Source organism: Tetrahymena thermophila, assembly GCF_000189635.1.
Source record: "Tetrahymena thermophila SB210 genomic scaffold scf_8254377, whole genome shotgun sequence".
Lineage (NCBI taxonomy): Eukaryota > Ciliophora > Oligohymenophorea > Hymenostomatida > Tetrahymenidae > Tetrahymena > Tetrahymena thermophila.
The window spans coordinates 1,034-20,779 of NW_002476161.1; the positions used below are offsets into that span (position 1 = coordinate 1,034).

The following is a 19,746-nucleotide window of genomic DNA, read 5'->3' on the forward strand; positions in this document are numbered from 1 at the left end:
AAATTATTTTTTAAATAAGAAATAATTAAATCGAATTTAGTTTTATGTGATTACTATGAAATAATGAAGTCTCTATCTATTATTATTATTATTATTATTATTATTTTTATATTTAAGATTATAAAATTATCAATTTTATTACTATTGTAAAAAATTGAATGTGACTACTTGATTCACTACAATTAAAGCTAGTAGGTCTATCTGTATGTCTCTCTGTTCAATGCATGATTAATTTAAAATTTTTTAAAGTTAATTTAAGACGAAGATTATAAAATTAACAACATTTGGTTTTGACTAGATGAATGAAATTGATCTAAAAATTAAGAAAATATAGTGAAACTCAAATAAACTAATTATAAAGACTACAGACTGAATGAATAAGTTAGGAAGTCAATTAATAAATAAATAAGATCACGAAGAAAAGGAGAAGAAAAAAATGAAAATAAAATAAAAAGCCAAAAAATTATTAGATATAATATTAATAATTAATTGAAATTAACTCCGAAAGATTGCTTTGACCAACCACTAATTAAAAAGCAAAAAAAATAAATAAATAGATAAAGAAACAAAGAAAGAAAAAGGTTTTTAGTTTAGGGAATAAAATAGCTATTGCAATTAATTATTAATTGACTGAATAAAAAAAAAATAAACAAAAACAACTAATTATTGTTTAATATTATTTTCTAAGAAAAGAGCATAAGTAGCTGAATAAACGCTAAAGTGCTAAGGCAGAGGAATTAGATGAGCAAAAACTACATAAATGTATCCAAGAAAGGTTTTGGGTACGACTACGAATATGAAAATGTACTTATTCCAGAAAAGAAGCGACGCAAATTAGGAAGGGAATAAATCAAAAATAGATAGATCACTTCAATGAGAATTGATAAAAATTTATGCGACAATTCGATTTCAACTAGCAAATACAATTACTTTAACTTTGTGCCTAAAAATTTGATTGAGCAATTTTCTAAGATAGCAAATCTGTATTTCTTAGTATGCATATTCCTTTTTCTTACTGTTTTTTATTAGGCTCTCTCCTTACTCACTCATTTCTACTTGAATAAACCTTTTTTTATTCATTATTTTAATTAAAGGCACTTTAACTCCTATTATTTTTTAATACTTCTTTAGTATATTACTCTAGTTTCGTTTTTTATCAGGAGAAACCTGAAGCCAACAGCAAAAAAAAAGTAAAAAAAAAAAAATATATCAACAAAAAACATCTAAAATACCTTTTTAGAAAGCTAAAATGTGTAGGATAACGTGTGCTATACAGCCATTTGCAGGTGTTTTGAATGAATAAGATGAGAGATGATTAATTTATTCGAATTTAAATTTTATATTTACATCATATATCATCTTACATTTATTAACAATAAATAGGTTATTGGGTTCTTTTAAATTATTCCATAAATTTCAATTTCTGAAGGTATTCCTACAATTTTCTTGCCGCTCTTTGTCATTCTTGTAGTTACTGCAGCAAAGGATTTCTATGAAGATTATAAACGTCATAAATCTGATAATGAAGAGAATAATGTAATAATTAATTATATATCATTATTTAGTAGTTGGTATTAATTAGCAATGAGCAAACGTAGTTCCATTTACTTAGCAATAATAGAATGGAAAACTTCAATTAATTTAAAGAGACAATTTAAATGAACAAAATTATAAGAAGTGTATTATAAAAAAGCATTAAAATAAGTAATTTAACAAAGAAATGGCTTATTTACAATACCTTAAATAATAAGTATAGACTTTCATGTAAATAAAACTAAAAAACACTATTAAAACCTCTACAAGATAATAAATTATTTGAGCTAACTTCTCAATAAAAAATTTACATAAATAGTCATTCTATTTTTTTTTAAATTTTATTGAGAATTAAAAGCATTTTTCGAATAAAATGCTCTCTAAATTGTAATTTTGCTTAGTGTTTGGCATTTTATTAAAGCTTAATTAAAAAGATACTAACCAAAATTATTTTCATGAATAATAATTAACTAATATAATTTTATAAAATAGCGTAAAACAAAGAAATGGGATATACAAAACAATATGTTTGTGGAGGTCGAATGGGCAAAGCTTTATGTTGGAGATGTCATTTTGGTAAAAATTAAAAGCTATTTATTAAGTTATTTTTATAAATAGAAAGCTAGTTAGTTATTTATTTATTTAGTTAGTTAGTTAGCGAGCTAGTGAATTATTTATTAAGTTAGAGAAGATTACTTGTTTGAATTTTTAATTAAACGAAAATTAATAAGTCAATAAATAAATAAAATAATGCATTTAGATGAATAAATTTAAAAATAAAATAAATTCGATCAATTAATCAAATTTGATTAATTTATCCTTACAAGAGAAAAAAATTTACAGTAATTCGTTCGAAGCAGTTTTCATAAAATATTTTGAATTATTTCATAAAATAAGAATAAAGCTCAAAATACCCTTCATAAAATCACACAAAAAAAAAGTTTATTAACAAAAAATACAAATTTCCAAAAATGAAAAAAGCTTTTTCTAGTACTCAAAAATTGATTAATTTTTTTTCCTCTTAAAATTAGCTTGATTTTTAATATTTTTAAGAATTTATAAGAATTCTTAACTTAAAATATATGACAGAGATTAATTCTTTACTTTATTCGTTATCATATTTAAAAAAGGTTGAAGATAAAGATTTCCTTCCTGCTGATATCTTAGTTTTAACCACCTCTGAACCTAAAGGTCTTTGCTACATCGAAACAAAATCTCTAGATGGTGAGACTAATTTAAAACAACGTAACGCACATAAAGATCTTTACTAATATTATGGACCTTAATATAAAGTAAAGATTCTATTAAGCTATTTTTAGAATATTTTAACAATTTATTAAAGGATATTTTGTTATTATTAATTATCATTTTCGAGTTATTAATTATTAATATTTATTTTTAAAGTAAGCAAATGATAGAACTATAGTCTTTTCCTATGAATTACCAAATCCTCTCCTACACAAATTTAAAGGAACTTGCTCTTTTACAGGAATTCAAGCTTCAATTGATATAAATAATTTCTTACTCAGAGGCTGCAAATTAAAAAATACAAAATGGGTTTTAGGTTTAGTTTCTTACACTGGACATGATACCAAAATTATGAAAAACAATTTTAATGCTAGAGCAAAAAAGAGTCATCTTGAAAAGACTATGGGTAATCAAATTATTTTGATTTTTGTAGTACAAATAGTACTGTGCTTCTTTTGCTCACTTTATTATATGATCTGGTACAATTCGAATGCTAGCTATCTTCCTTATTTGGCTATTAATTAGAACTAAGTAAATTTATTTAATACACATACTTGTTTTTTTCATAATCTGATTTATACTATAATTAGGTTGAAGATAATAGTGATTACTACAACTTCTTTGTAAGATTTGGCAATTGGATTCTCATCTTCAATAACTTTGTCCCAATATGTAATTTATTAATGAAACAAACAAAAAAGGTGTTTATTTAATTATAAATATTTTAATCACTAAATAGCACTGCTTGTTACATTAGAAATGGTTAAATTCTTCTAAGCTATCATCATCAATTTAGATGAATAAATGGTTTATACTTGCGTAGATGAAAAAGGGGAAACCGTAATCACTCCTACAAGTGTATAAAGCTCAAATTTAAATGAAGAATTGGGATAAATCGAATATATATTCTCAGACAAAACAGGAACATTAACTTGTAACATTATGGAATTTAAAAAGATTTCAATCAATGGTATTTCATACGGTAAATAAGCATACTAACTACATTTATTTATTTATTATCAATTCATTCTTAAATTAGAGAAAGAATTTATTTATATAATTTGTATGTTTTTTTAAATAAAAAATATTATTTTATATATTTTAAATAAAATTTATTAATTTTTTAAATTATAAAAAGGTGAACCATAAGAAAGAGAACATCCAAATTATATGGAGGATATCTCAGCATTCCCAAAAGTTACAAATGTTGATTTTAGAGATCAATCTTTCTTTACTGCATTTAAAAATGAAAGTCACCCTGAATATTTGAAAATTAAGTAAAAAAATGATAAAAATTAATTAAAAAAAGAAGGATTTTTAAATAAATTTTTTGTAATTTAGGAAAACATTAGAAATCCTAGCTTTAACTCACACAGTCATTACTGAAGAAAAGGAAGAAAATGGGAAAAAAGAAATTATTTACAATGTACATACATACTATTGCATCAATTATTTAAAATTTAATTTTACTTTTAATTTTAGGCAGCTTCTCCTGATGAACTTGCTTTAGTAAATTTTGCAAAGTATTGTGGAGTTGAATATAAAGGAATAGATGAGTAACAGAATTTAATTTATACCTTTAAAGGAGAAAACAGACAGGTTAAACAATTGCATGTTTTTGATTTTGATTCTACTAGAAAGAGATAGTCCGTTGTCATTTAAGATTTAAAAACTAATAAGTATTACTTGTACACTAAAGGTGCTGATTCCGTTCTATTTTCTCTCATGGATAAATAAAAATCTGTTAAAATCTAAGAGACTGAAAAGAATTTAGATGACTATGGTAATATAGGTCTTAGAACTCTTTTATTGTGTGAAAAAGAAATTTCAAATGAAGAGTATTAGAGTTGGTCAAAATAGTATCATGAAGCATGCACAACTATAGAAAACAGAGAAGAAAGAATGACAGAAGTCCAAGCTCTTTTAGAAAAGGATTTAATTTTAGTGGGAGCTACTGCCATTGAAGATAAGCTATAGGATTAAGTTGGATAGACTATTCATGCTTTGAAGAGTGCAGGAATTAAGGTAATAAATAATATATTTAAGAAAAAAAAGAACTTAAAAAAATTAATAATTTACATAATTTTAGGTTTGGGTATTAACTGGTGATAAAGTAGAAACAGCAATCAATATTGGTTTTTCTTGCAAACTTCTATCTCATGATTTAAATTAGCACATTGTTAAATTAAGAAAAGATGTAGAAGACAAACCTGAAGAAATAATAAAAGCTGATATCCTTAAATAGCTCCGTAATATAAAAAAATAGATAGAAACAAATGTTGATGATCAAAATAAAGTAAAAGACAATAATGCTTTTATCATTACTGGTGAAGCTTTGGTGCATGCAATGGTTGAAGGACCAAAGACCCTTCTGCTAACAATAACAAATAATTGCACATCAGTCTTGTGCTGCAGAGTTTCTCCAAAATAAAAGCAATAAATTGTAAGTCTTGTAAGAGATAATAAGCCAAATGTTTCAACATTGGCAATAGGTGATGGAGCTAATGATGTAAATATGATTTGTGCAGCACATGTCGGTGTTGGTATTAAAGGTTTAGAAGGCTAACAAGTAAATTAATTATAATTAAATAAATCAATTTTTTATTAATGCTTTCAATATTAAAAATAATCAAAGGCTGCAAGAGCGAGTGACTATTCTATTGGTGAATTTAAAATATTAAGAAATCTCCTATTTTTCCATGGAAGAGAGTCATACAGAAGAAATTCTAAGTTAGTTTGCTACAATTTTTACAAGAACATAGTGCTGGTCTTACCATAATTCTTCTACTCGTTCTATAATAATTTCTCTGGACAAACCTTATATGATAGTTATATCTATTAGCTTTTCAACGTATTTTATGCATCTCTCCCAATTATAATTTATGCAGTAAGATTTTTCTTGATAAATTTCTCTCTAAATGAAATATTCATCACAATTAACTAATTAATCTTAGGTTTATGACTATGAATTTGATTACAAGGTGCTTTTAGAAAACAAAAAGAATTACTACTTATAGGGTCTAAAGCGTAATAAATACATAAATACATTCATCTTTATTTTAACTAATATTCCTAATTAAATTATTAATAGATTAACTCTTTAACACACAAGTTTTCTGGGCTTGGTTCTTCAGCGGTGTTTGCTAATCAGTAATATTAGCCTTTTTCAGGTAAGTTTTTTAAATCAACTAAATTTATTTCAATTCCAAACTTTTATATTTTTTTTCCTAAAATTTAAACTTAATAAATTCCAATTATTTTTTCTATAGTTTTTAAATATTTGCAAATATAAATTTTATTTATCACTCTTTGATTGCATCCAATTTTATATTTTATTTACTTACTTATTTATTATTTTTGATTGTTTGTTTGTTTATTTATTTATTGTTACTTAACAAAAGCTATCAAAGTTTAGAGTTTTCATTCTCTGATTCAAAAGGTAAAACACTTGGATTCTGGGATTCAGGTACAATGGTATTTGGTATGGCTGTGGTCAATGCAAATTTGAAAGTTTTGATAATTTCATATGAGCATAGCTTAGGAAGCTTAATTATTAATTTTGGCTCAATGGCATTTTATTTATTAACTTTAGTAGTAATTTCATCTTCATTCACCTTTTCATCTATTCATGGGCTTTTTAGTGAGTAAGACATTTTTTTAGTAAATAAATTTGTATAATTAAGAATGTTTAAAAATAATAAGCTTTATTAAATCTCCTAATTTGCATATTGGTAACATTCTTATCATAGCATCTACTTCAATGCTTGACTATTTCTTAGAGCTATGGGATCGTAATAATTAAAATTTAAATAAAACTTTAACAATTATTAATTATTTAAAAAATACAGGCTGGAATAAACAAATATAGATTGAAAATGCTGCTTTGGATATTGATTAAGATATACAATAGATTAACTGAAAATAAAATATATGACTATCTTAATGTGCTTTACAGATTAAGCAATAAATTTCTTGTCAAAAGATAAATCTTATAAATTCTTTTAAAAAACATTAAATTACAGAATTTATATAAAGAGCCTCTTAAAAATATCTTTTATTCTTTCTTTCTATATCTTTTTGCTTTCATAATCTTTAATGGCTCACTTTAATCTATTAGATATACTTTTAATATATATACTAAACAAAAACAAAATTTGTTTAACTATCAACATAAAATCATACACACCAAAACTAACTAACTAACTAAATAAATAAATAAGAATCTTTACATAGACTATTCATCCTTAAGAGTGATTTTATTGAAAATTGCTTCGAAAGTGTTCTTTGTTCTATCTAACCCTCTTTATTAATTATTGAGAATTTAGAAAATGATTAGTTTATAAATATTATTCTATTCTTACACATCTTATATTTATCTATGTTTCGTAATTATTTTACAACCAATTACCAATTTTCCAAAAAGATATATATGTTTGAAAGAAATTTATTACCTTCATATTATAATTATTTTTATAAAATTAAAAAATTTTCTAATAAAATTTAAAAGAATTGTAAACTAGTTGTTTTTATTTAGCTTTTAAAAATAATAAAAAAAATTTATTATAACAAATAGAAAAGAATTTTTGCATAGTTAAAATTAAATGTAAAATGAAGTTAAATATTTCATTTTTAAAAATTAAAATAATAAAAAATGTATAACTAACTTTACATTAAATTAACTCCTTTAGTATTTATTATAAGGAAACAAAATCTATATATAATTTTATTTTAAACATTAAAAAAGGTAGATTTTTTTTATTATAAATATATATCATAGGCTCTTTTCTTGTAAAGAGGAGAGGAAAATTTTATTTTTAATTTTTTACCACCTTACTAATAATTCATCTTAATGAAATATTAAATTAATTCAATTGTTTTCTTTAAGAAAAATTTTCTACCAACCTATAATTAAGTATAAAAGTATGATTTCATGCAAATTTTATTAGAATTAATTAAAATAAATTTTATGATTTAAATAAAATAAATATTGATTTGACTAATTAAGTACGTCCGTAGTAAAAAAACAAGAAACAAAGAAATAATGAATAAATTATTTTGATCAACTTCAATTAACTGTTGACTAAAAATTAAAAGTTAATAGAAAGAAATGATTTCAATTAATTATTATACAAAATATGAAGAAATGAATAAACTCTGACTACTAAATTATTTTATAATTGTTAAAAATTTTTATTTTATGTTAAATCAATCTTAAATGCTTGAATTTATATTTGCATAGTTTTAAATTAGTTCTCTAATAAGCCTAGTTTGCTAGCATATTTCTAAAGGAATCATTGTAATCATAGAACGAATACGTACAACTTCTCTGCTTAGAGCTGCTAAGACAGGTAACCAGAAGAAAAGGTAAAGTAAAACTTAAACAATAAGTCCAATTATAAGCAGTGTTACTCTTGTGCCCTATGATGAATTTAGAGTCGTTGATAAGCTACTTAGGAATACATTAACTAAACTTTCAAACAAACCACGCACATATAAATCTTGCATATCATACATTTCTTATATGTGAGTTCCATTAATTTGTTAATTCAAATAATTTAATATTTTGGTCTGATCAGTTGTATTTTTCAGGATATCTTCATATTAAGATGTTACATATCTGAAATTCTCTATATATCTTGGTAATGAGAGACTTAAGCCTTACATGATAGTACCTTCTGCAAAATTTTCACATGACTGAGTTGAAGCGATACGCGCGTCAGTTAGTATTTGGCAAGTTTGATTAGTGAACATAATATTTTAGTACTAAGAAACATAAGAAGCATCTAATGCGTTGATGTTATTACTGTGCTCACGTTAAACATCCGAATTTAAGTTATACATACCATTGACAGCTTATGTTAAATAATCATGAGATGTACCTAAGTTAGCAGTGAATAAAGGATCGATCAATAATTCTACTTAAACATTTAAGGCATAAGAATAATATCTCTCAGACATGGTTGTTGTATTCATTTCTTAAACAAATTATTGAACACTATTTGCCAGTTAAGTGCTTACAAAGTATGTTGCTATGAAATATGCTTCAAAGAAAAGAACACAAAGTATAAAGGGAATAAAGAAATTATTTCTATTTTTTAAATCTATTTTGAATTTTCTACGTTTTTTACCCTTTGATCTCAAGAACATGGCATCTTCTTCTCCGTGATTACTTTGTAGAGAGGTATCGCTAAACATTTCTTCATCATTTCCAGATTGCATTTGATTAACAAAATTTTCACATTTTTAAAACAGCTTTTTAACTTTAGGAGTTGGGATTTCTAAAAATATTGTCAATACTTCTTTTTGTGATTTTGTCACCCAGAAGTAGAATGGTAGAATTATTAAAAGCAAAACTAGAATGAGCATGATGGATAAAATGAGAAGAACTAAGAATAGATTACTCTTGTTATTTGCCCAGTTGTCAAGCTCTGTGACAAAGTAGTTTGATATTTAAGTCTAAGCAATGTAGTAGTCATTTAAGAAATTATATCTATAAAATTTAATATTTGATAAATAAATAATGCATAAATAATTTATAATCAAAAGAAAAACATTTTAATAAAATTTAACAATAAACTATTTTACTAAATTTTATAAATGTCTTCATCTAAAAAGCTAAATTTAGAGATGGGAGCAGACTGCAGTGTATTTACTACTGAGAGTAGCTAACGAGTAACGTCATTGAAATTGTACATATCTGTTTGAATGGAACCATCACTATTTTTACTTTTAATGGCTATCACATTATTTGTCAACATATTTTTGTGCTAAGCAGTTAAATCTAAAGTAACCTATGATAGCTGAGTTTAAATAGTAGACATAGAATCATAACTTGCACTTAAATCTGTTTGCAACGATGTAAAATAATCAGTGGGATCGTTTACAATTATTAGTTTTTGGTTTAATGAGCACATTTAAGTTATTTTCATTAGAATTCTCTGTCCTTCTGCAGCCATCAAATTATTTTAATTTAATAAATTGTATCTAGTATTACATTCGTCAAAGGAGTTAGATGTAAGGAAATGATTGAGCTAATTTAATTTAATAAAATTAAAAATCATTCAATCGTTAGTTGTCCAATAATCTTAGAAATAAAATTAATATTAATGTAATTTACCAAACACATGCTGCATAATACAATTATGAACAAATAGCTTATTAAACGCAGTTATTTCATGGAATTTGAATAGAGGAATTAGTTGCTTGAAGTAAATTATAAGAAATTAGATCTCTTTTTAAAGATATTTCCTAATTCTTTTGTATCTTCAGCTTCGTCTTCTTCAGCGTTTTTTTACCCAAGTCCCTAGCCATTGTCTTCATCATCAGTATTATCATCATCTTCTCCATCATCTCTTTTAAGATCTTCTATATCTTTTAACTAACCATCTATTAGCCTAACTGTCTTGATTCCTGCGCCATACTTTGGTTCTTTTTATAATTAAAAAAGTTATTAAATTTAAATATAAAAAATAATAAATTTTACTCAAAAGCTCCTCTGCATCAAGCTTTTCTTCTGCTGTTCTCAGATCTTCAACTTTATCAATATGGCTCATTCCAATAACTGAATTATCATGAGAAATTATAATATGAGATTAATCGAAATCATCGTTAGTGTAAACAGGAGGGCCTTCGCATAATTCTCCTAGATACTTTTTGTTAAAGGTATCGTACTTTACTTAAAAGTGTTTTAGAAGTGTTTTCCTATCTGTTCTCATCGTATTAGCAAGAGTATTATTAGTATCTTTCCCTGCAAGGGTTTCTGCGATATTTGACTTATTACTAACCTATCTTTATTTTTCTATTTTAACATAAAAGCCTTAGTGGCCGACTAGTCTAAATGAGACTTCTTGAACTTAAACATTAGCTGGGAACTCTTTTGATTTCTTTCTAAGATCACAAACAATTGCGTGACCACCATTTTTTGATTAATATTCTTTGAGTTTGTCCCAGAAATCAGGGATAGCATCTACTATATTCATTTTTTTCTTCAAAACTCTTTTCTAATCTACTGAAAGAATACTGATGCAGGTAGAAGTCAGATTCTGTATTTTCCCTTCAGTGTCTATCAACAAATAGGTGTACTATTTTTATTAAGAATTTAATCAAATATTTTCAATAGATAATGAAAAAATCTTTACTAAATTGACAGTTTTTTATATTTTAAATTGAGCAACAAACTGTAAGCCGTGAATCAAGGAAGGAACATGCCTCACTAGTGCTTAAAGTGGGACAAGGTAATCTAGTTTATTCTTCCCTGGTAACAATCTCTCATTGTTTAAAATTCTAGGTTCAAGCGTTGATAAGTATGTTTCTAAAAAATTATCATGATATTTGGAATACATTTGAGGCATAAGAACCTATTTTTGGAAATTTAAAAATTTATTGGTTTTTTATATTTTATTTTATTGTTATAAAAATTCTTACTTTCACATTACGATTCAAAATTTCCATTTTGTTGTAACCTAACTGTCCAGAGGCAGCTAAATTGATATTTGTTATGATGCCAAAAGAGTCATCTTCAGCTGAAATAAAAATAGTAGGTTTACTTTCAGAAGATAAATCTATTAAAGCGCTTCCTTTTTTGTTACTATTTCTTGAATTCATATCTCCAAGTCTCAGTAAGATTTACTCTCCTCCTTCTTTATCGTTTAAAATTTCTATCATAAATTTGGCATAGAGTCTCATCATAGAAGGCACATTAGAATCAGTTTGCTAGAGTTTATTCCATTATTCTGAAGCTAAATTGTTGACAACGTTAATTTTATAACCAATTTCACTTAATTTTCCTATTTAAAACAATCAATTTTATTAAATATTTATAATATACTAACTATTATACCTAAATCAGGTGAATCTTCACTAAGCTATGACCAAAACTCCATATGCAAATTTGCACTTTTTTCTACATTTTAGCGACACTATTTCAAATGGTTTTAAACTGAAAGTTCATTAACCATTTCAAAGTTATCTCCTTTCTTACCATCCATTCCTGTCCTTTCCATTAATGAATTTTCTATAATTTGTTTGTATCTTATAAAAAAAATAAAGTAAAACCTTATTATGAAGTGTTAAATTAATTTTACCTGTAAATGATAAAGGACTCATCGAATGCAGGCCTTTCTATTTCAGCATTTAACAGTTCTTGCAAAGCTTGTTACTTAGAAAGCATTTTATCTAACAAATACAAAGCATAAAGAATTCTTAACCTAGTATTATTGGGGAATTTTTAGAGACCATAATAATACATACCTGTATGTTAATTTTAAAAAATATATTAAAAATTATTAAGTAGATGATGAAATTTCTAGTTATACCTTATAGTACGGCAATTACCATAATAACTTGCTCGCACTCACCTCTTTCCCGAAGCATCTTTGAGAATTTTGTTGTTTTTAAAACTCTCCTTTTTGTATGTGAATCTTCTTTACTTGTTAATGACCTGTGAAAATCTAGAAAACCGTCGACAAGAATCGCTATACTTTTGTCAGTGTGATAAAGATTGAGCAATTTAGTTAAATAAACAAGCTGACACATAGGCTAAGATAATACTTCATAGTTGTTGCTATTTATTAAAATGTATTCGAAATTTTAATCTTATCTGATCACTACAATTAAAACAATAAAAGGCATTCCTATAATCCAAATAAAAGGCGTTCCATCAAATGCATAGTTTTCCATCAGCTTTGCTAGAATAAGCATCTAATAATTATATTTAAAGTTGAATTAAATAAAAATAAAATTAATTTACTAGTGATGTCCACATACATATAGCAGATTTAGCCGTCACTAATTTGGCAACGTAGTAATGATTGTAAAATAAGTTAAAGCTAAAGTGGCTAAAGTACCAAGCAGAAACAATTGAATAAATGAAGATCATGATAACTTGATATGAGTTAGATGTCAAGAATGTAAATTAGACAACTAAAGTAGTCTTAAATAGTAGAAATAGTAAGTCTCCTCTCGCAGTTGATTTTGAATTACAATCAGTTGTTGTAAGTCTGCATTCAAAATAAATTAGGGTGATAATAGTTGTGTAAATGAGTATCATCAAAGAAAACAAACTTCCAAGTAAAACAAAAGCAATATAATTTCCTATTTTAGTAATTAAAAAAGTAGAATAAATAAATTTCTTGCTTCATCGAAACTAAAAATTTTGATTAACTAGCATTTATGTGAATTCAAATAAATTTAAATAGTTTTTTGTTAAATGGAAAACAAATTTTTTATATTAGATTTCTTTACCTGTGTAACATTGAGTATCAGGCCAAACTATGTTATATAAAGCTCCACCATTTACTACAGTGGTTGTGACTATTGCGGAATTAGTTGAGGATGCTGAAGAGGTAGTTTAAGTTTGACTGGAGCACTTAAAAACAATTAGGAATAGCTCTAATAGCGGAATATATAGAATTGAGCAAATAAACTCTGAAAAGTATCTAACAAAGCTATTCACTGAGCCAAATATCTAAGCCTTTTTACGAATTGTTAGAATCATATAAATGAGTAAAAATATAACAATAACTAAAAAGAAGATTGTCATGAAGAAGACAATTTAAAAGGCAGAGAATGTTAGATTTTCTAAAAAAGGCACAATTCTTGTGTATCTCATTATATATTGAATGACATTTATAAAGCCTGGATTTTTCCATAAACTTACCAACTGAGGCTCGAAAACATAGCTAGCAACTTGAATAGTTTCTAGCCCTATCAGAATAGAGCGCCCCATTAACAAAATAGGTTCTTCTTTGAGTAAACTTATTACGATCTCAAAGATCATAATTTTTATATCGTTTATTAATTTTGTTATTCCTGCCTACTCATCCGTAATATCTTTTCCCTCTTTTTCATTTTTATCATCCATTTTTTTTCAGATGGATATTGAAATTCTTATCTAATTGTATGCTTATTTATGTTTTTTTTTTGCACTAACTAATCCTACTTTCGTAGAACTAAATTTTTTTAATGAGCTAGTTGATAAAAGTTTTTTTAAAATAACGAGAAGTGAGCAATAATATTTTGGCTATGAAATCGGGGTCTTTATCTAAATATTCAAACTTAATCTTGTATTATTGTACTATTTATCTTTTGCTCTTTTATTGCTGTTAGCTTGTTTGTTGGTTTTTTTAGTTCCTTTCTATTTAAATTTTGTTGACAGAAGTTAATTAAAATTTTACTCCAGAGCTATATCTCCTTTAATTTTATTAATTCTTTTCTATTTATAATCAACTGCAAAACTCAACAATGTAAAAATATTAACTTATCTACTAGCATTTGAATCGATTGCTATGCCTTTATTCCATATCAATTAATTCACCTAAATTTTATTTTTCATCAAACAAACTTTTTTTGAAAAAACTTCTGTTGTGTATTCCATTTATTTACACTCTTAATAAGTCTAACTTAATAAACATAGATAATTCGGTTTATAAAGTATATTAAAATCTAATTTATTTGTCTTATAGTATTTAATAGTTAATTTATACAATTTTCAAGATAAAGATTATTCAAAACATTTAAAATTATAATTTCTAAATATTTAATTGTAATATGCTTAATTTTAATTAACCATTATGAAAGTAATGTTTTAAGTAAATAAAATCATTTTTAGAATTTAGTTTCATTAAAATAAAGACATAAAAATAAATTAAGTTTTATTTTTAATAATATGAGAGAATATTATTTAATCTGTGTTATTCATATTTTTTGTTAGAGTTTAAGTTTATCTTAAATAATTAAAAAAAACATTAAAATGATTTTTAATAAACAAAACCTAAATTATAAAAATAGTTAATCAATAAAATTTTGAAATTATAATTAAATTATAAAAGGTTTGCATAGTTAAGTAAATAAATATAAAGTAAAAAATTTTAAAAGTAGATATCTTAAAAAATATTTAATTTATGAAAAAATGTTAATTTTTAAAAATTTTATATAAGTTAACAACCCATTTAAAATTTATTGATTGTAATTTTTGTAAATAAATTTAGTAGCTATGTATCCACTATTGATATAAAAAAGCTAATTAGTAAATATGCTTATATCAAATTTCTTAAATTTGATTATGAGAGATAAAAATATTGAAGATTGATTTCAAAGTAATTTTAAAACATAAAAATGATTACTATTTGTTTTATCTTTTAATTGAAATGTAAAATAAAATTTTATTGTTTTACTTTTTGCTTATTGCAAAAAAATTTTAAAACGAAATTAATTTAATTTTTAAAGAAATTTTTGTTTGTAACTTTGTTTCTAAAAATTTCTACAGTTTTTATTTTACTAAGAATTTAAGCGTAATTCAGTCATAAATGCATTTTTTTAATGAATTTACATTATGAAAGCGTTTTCTCATTTAAATTAGTCTTTAAATTTTTGGTAAGAATAAGTAAATGACAATTAATTTTTCAAGAAAAATATTATTTGAAATTAACTTTTCAAATAGTATTTTATGGTTAATTTCAATACTTTATCATTATCATTAAATAATGATATTATTATAATTTAAATTTTTGCCTTTAAGTCAAATATGTGATAGATAATAAATGTTAGATTTTGATCTTCTATTTATTAAGATACTTTAAAAAAAGATAAATATAAATAATAGATACATTTTTCTTAAAAGTGCAAAATATTTGATAAATAATTTGGATTAAAATTCTATAAAATGTAATTTTTGCGTCTTATTAATTTAAATACCACTAAAAAAACTCTTATCTCCTTTTGTTTAATCTTACATGAACCTCCAGGCATTCTTTGTAAAAAATTAATAATATTCCCGCCTTTTTTTTAAATAATCTGCAGATCACAGAATTAATTTGTTTTTTGTTTGTTATCTAAGCTATTCGATTTTTTAAATTATAAAAACTAAAATCTGACTAATTTTATTTTGCTTTCAAAAAGCGTTCAAAGTATTGTAAATTTAAATAAAATATGCGATAAATTCATCTGATAATAATGAAAAATGCACTTGAATGTATTTATCACTATTTTTTATGTACCCAGTCAATTAAATATTCTTCAATTTATCTTCATTTACCCATAGTTTTTTAAAATAGAAGATTTATATTTTCAATATTTAAATTTAATAAATACTAATTTCTAAGAAATACTGCTAAATTTAATGAAAATCCTACTCAAACATAGCCAGTTTTATTAAAATTATATTATTTTACTATAAAAAGGAAAATTTTTTCCCAAATTTTGTTAGAATCTATAAATAAGTTTTAGATTCTGTTCAGTTTTGATTCAGAGAACATATTTTGGGTTTTAATCAAGTTATAAGCTACTTCAATAGCTTTAAAAAATAATATAAGCAAAATATAGTTAAGAAATAATTTTTACAAATAAACTCGTTTTACTAAAAAACATGAGTTTTTAAACTAAGCTAGTAAATGTTTTTATAAAAAATGAAAGGATATTTTTAAAATTAGGATTTTTTTTAAGTTACTTAAATATCTTTTATTTAATTAAGTTAAATTTTAATGTTAATCGCCTTTTATAAAATACAATATTTATTAGGATACAACAGCAAAATTTATAAATTTTTAAAAAAAGTTGTCTGATAAGCTTTAAAATAATATTGAGTGGCATCCAAAATAGACTTAAAAATTTTAAAGCTTTAGTAAAAAAGGATCATTTTTTATCTATATAGATTTAATTTACGTATTTTGTACTTCTATTTGCTATCTATATAAATAAAAATTTTTTCACATTAGAATAAAAAATGCATAATCTTTATTAGTGAGAATGATATTCACCAAAAACTGAAAGAGAATGGTTGGATTTGCTATCAAAAAATAGTATGAGATAATTGATTAAGGTATATGAAAAAGCTAATAATGCTGATAGAATTAGTATTTATTTATAATGAGAGGAAAATGAAATAAATAATGAAACAAACAATATATTTATTGCAAGGTGGAAAATTTATTAGTTTTATTAGAGAAAGAGAATAGTTATGGGGATTCTAAAAATTGAAATTACTATCTTAAACAATTGATCAATTAATCAAACAGATAATGTTCATTCAAATTTAGTTTTTATCTAATAATATTCAAATGAACATGAAAGAGAGAATTCGATTTAGTTTCTTTTTATGTTTCTCTTTCTATTAGAATTAGATTCTAGTTTAATAATGAAGAAAATAAATAAATAAATAGTTGGTGGTGCTATTTTTTCAATATATACATATAAATAAAGAGCCATCTTAATGGATTTTAGAGTTATTTTTTATTTTTATAATTCATGATAATTAGAAAGAAAAATCAGGGTAATTAATTAAATTAAGGAAAAGAAAATCCTCTTGAAATAAATATTTTTTAATATATATTTTGATAAAGAGGTTTATAAAAGTGATAAAGATAAATGATAATAATAATAATAATTAATATTTCCAATATTTTGTTTAATACTGAATAAAAAATTATAACATTGAATAAAAAAGAAGCTAAATCACAATCTAATTAACTAACAAACTAAATCACTTACTAAACTATTTTTAAAATATAAATTATATACTAAATCACTAACATATCTATTTATCTATCAATCTATAAATCTATTTATCAATCTATCGATATCAAACAAACGAGCGAAATGGCTGATCTTGATAATAACTATGATCATAATTCTGCACCCCCTTTAATGGACAAGAAACCTACTATCGTTATAAAAATCAGGCATAATGTGATACCCTAAAAGGTTGATTGTGATGATGACCCACAAAAAAGAGGCATCTATAAATTTCACGCCATTTGCAAGTTAAATTAAAAAAGATAGCATCCAAAAGGAAGTAAACAATTAATTTAAAGCTTCTTAAGCTAACGTCAAGCCTGTGTCCTCAGCCCTACTTAAGGCTAAGCTTCTTCTTACAAGTAAAATGTAACTCCTTAAAGCGATTAATATTCTGAAAGCACCAACGATAATTCTCTAGATGAAGCTGCTGTAAAAGAATCGACTTACAAATCATCACATTTCAACAGCCCTAATCTGGATATTCTTTCCCTTAAAGATATTTCTGTGGATATCAAGCTGCCCCAAAATGGTTAAATAAATTAAAATAACTATGGCGTAAAATGCAACTAAGCAAAAAACTTTTGATAAAACACAAAAAGTATCTTATTCAAATAAAAATCTACTAATTTTCCATAATAAACTCAAACTATATATTAATTACTTTCTCTTGAGACTACTATATAAGCATTAAATTTTTCCTTACCAAAATGATATAAATACATACATATACTCATAAAATCATATAATTATACAAACATTACATACATACTTACCAAAAAAACTTATAAAACAAATATAAATATCTAAACTTCATTTTTCCAATCATGCACCTAAATTAAGGTTAAATCATTACAAACAAACCGATTTAAGTTGCTGGCTGACTGCTTTTATTGCTCAGATGTGAAAATATCTTGTTAGGCTCTAATGACAGAATATTTAAAACTGATCTCACAAAATAACCATTTACATAAAAAATAATTAAATCAAATAAATATCAACAATAATAACAAATAATAGTACAAATTTTTTCTCCTCACCCAATAATAACATTCTCAATAACCTCTATTACTTTTTTCACTATGGGTGAATAATTTGCAATTTTTAAATATATTAAATAAATTTATTAAGAAACGTATATTGCTTGATTAACTTTCAAATCAAAATCAATCAATTTTTTCTTAATTAAATAACAAGAAACGACTGACTAACCTTACCAAATATATTTTTCCATCCAAGCTCCAAAAAAAGAAAATTTTTCCTCTCTTCCAAAGAATGTTTTATATTAGCCCTTTATAGTTTCAGATACTCAACTAACTCTAATTTGCTTGTCTTATCTAAGTAAGAACAAGTCTTTACATTCGAAAAGTAATCGTGTATTTACCATTATGAATTAGATTATTTTGAGTAAATATGATATGGTTGTTTGTAAAAATAAATCCATAATTGATTAAAAAATAATAATCTTTTTAAAAAAAATTGAAGCAAAAATTATAATTAAGTGATTTCTGCACTACTCCCATTAATTAACACAATTCTAGCTTTTCAAGACTTTGGACGCAAAAGTGAACATTAATAAATAGCTTATTAAGCTAATATTTAATATTTATTGTTAATTAAATTTTAATTTTCAGGATTATTATTATCTTTTGATGGTAATGAAGAGATTTTGGTGATGGGAAAAAAAATTGGTAAATATTCAAACTAATAAATTATCTTTATTATTGATCTATCTCTTTTTGCCCGGATAGATTAAAAAGAAAGCAAAAAAGGGCTTAAAATAACTTATTGATACTATTCACAGGAAAATATTAACAAAATAGTAGTATAATATTATAAGCATAAATATTATTAATCAAAAAAATTATATAAATGCACATATATAAATCTAAATATAAATGTTAATTCCAATCAAATAAACAATTTTTTTTCTTTCGTAGAATCTTAACCCTATATATGAAGGTTTTATTTCTATTTATTTGTAAGCTTTATAATTACTTCAAATCTTTTGAATATATTATTTAAATTTTTCTTTTATTGATTAAAAATATTGCTTTTTATATCCATAAAAAAATCTTATTTATTACCAATTATAAGTCTCTCTTGACAGTTTCTATGACGCTATTTGTATCTATAGATTATTAATTATATTTCATTCAGATTAAAAATCTAAATTTTGCATTGAAAATAATTTTTGTTTTCTTCACACTTCAGCTTTCTTTTTGCGAAATCTCTCTATCTTAATTTTAAATATTAGCATGTAAATATTAAAAAGGCTCTGTTATTTGAATATTTTTGTATGGTATTCGAGAGATAGATCACTATTTATTAAAGCGACTAAATCAAGATTAATTTTGATTTAAATTTTTTTATGTGTTAATTAGTATTTTTATTAAAAAATCAACTTCGATTCACAAAATTATCTATTTTTATTAATTAACTATTGATAAATTTGTT

At 24.0% G+C, this 19,746-nt stretch overlaps 4 protein-coding genes across 4 annotated transcripts; 2 read left to right on the top strand and 2 right to left on the bottom strand. All coding sequences in view use genetic code 6, as the record gives it.

Moving 5' to 3' along the window:
* Positions 1-741: 741 nt before the first annotated feature.
* On the top strand, positions 742-6,700 carry TTHERM_00715640 (phospholipid-translocating P-type ATPase, flippase family protein; the record flags this gene model as incomplete). The annotated part of the gene is made up of 17 exons (XM_001031923.3): positions 742-993; positions 1,384-1,536; positions 2,026-2,109; positions 2,664-2,825; positions 2,938-3,312; positions 3,372-3,453; positions 3,521-3,763; positions 3,920-4,058; positions 4,123-4,207; positions 4,264-4,806; positions 4,871-5,350; positions 5,417-5,668; positions 5,736-5,808; positions 5,873-5,951; positions 6,183-6,425; positions 6,484-6,572; positions 6,630-6,700. The coding sequence occupies 17 exons, from the start codon at positions 742-744 to the stop codon at positions 6,698-6,700; spliced, it is 3,405 nt and encodes a 1,134-aa protein (XP_001031923.2).
* A 1,286-nt stretch (positions 6,701-7,986) lies between these two features.
* Positions 7,987-13,642, bottom strand: TTHERM_00715650 (PAS domain S-box protein; the record flags this gene model as incomplete). The annotated part of the gene is made up of 11 exons (XM_001031924.2): positions 7,987-9,271; positions 9,367-9,812; positions 9,899-10,209; positions 10,265-10,862; positions 10,920-11,138; positions 11,206-11,567; positions 11,621-11,811; positions 11,865-12,030; positions 12,096-12,480; positions 12,530-12,873; positions 13,024-13,642. The coding sequence occupies 11 exons, from the start codon at positions 13,640-13,642 to the stop codon at positions 7,987-7,989; spliced, it is 4,926 nt and encodes a 1,641-aa protein (XP_001031924.2).
* Positions 13,643-17,373: 3,731 nt separating this feature from the next.
* TTHERM_00715660 (hypothetical protein) lies at positions 17,374-17,877 on the top strand (the record flags this gene model as incomplete). Its single annotated transcript, XM_001031925.3, has 1 exon — positions 17,374-17,877. The coding sequence occupies one exon, from the start codon at positions 17,374-17,376 to the stop codon at positions 17,875-17,877; it is 504 nt and encodes a 167-aa protein (XP_001031925.3).
* Positions 17,878-18,590: 713 nt separating this feature from the next.
* On the bottom strand, positions 18,591-19,445 carry TTHERM_000715662 (transmembrane protein, putative; the record flags this gene model as incomplete). Its single annotated transcript, XM_012800183.1, has 1 exon — positions 18,591-19,445. One exon carries the CDS (start codon positions 19,443-19,445, stop codon positions 18,591-18,593), a length of 855 nt encoding a protein of 284 aa, XP_012655637.1.
* Positions 19,446-19,746: the final 301 nt, after the last annotated feature.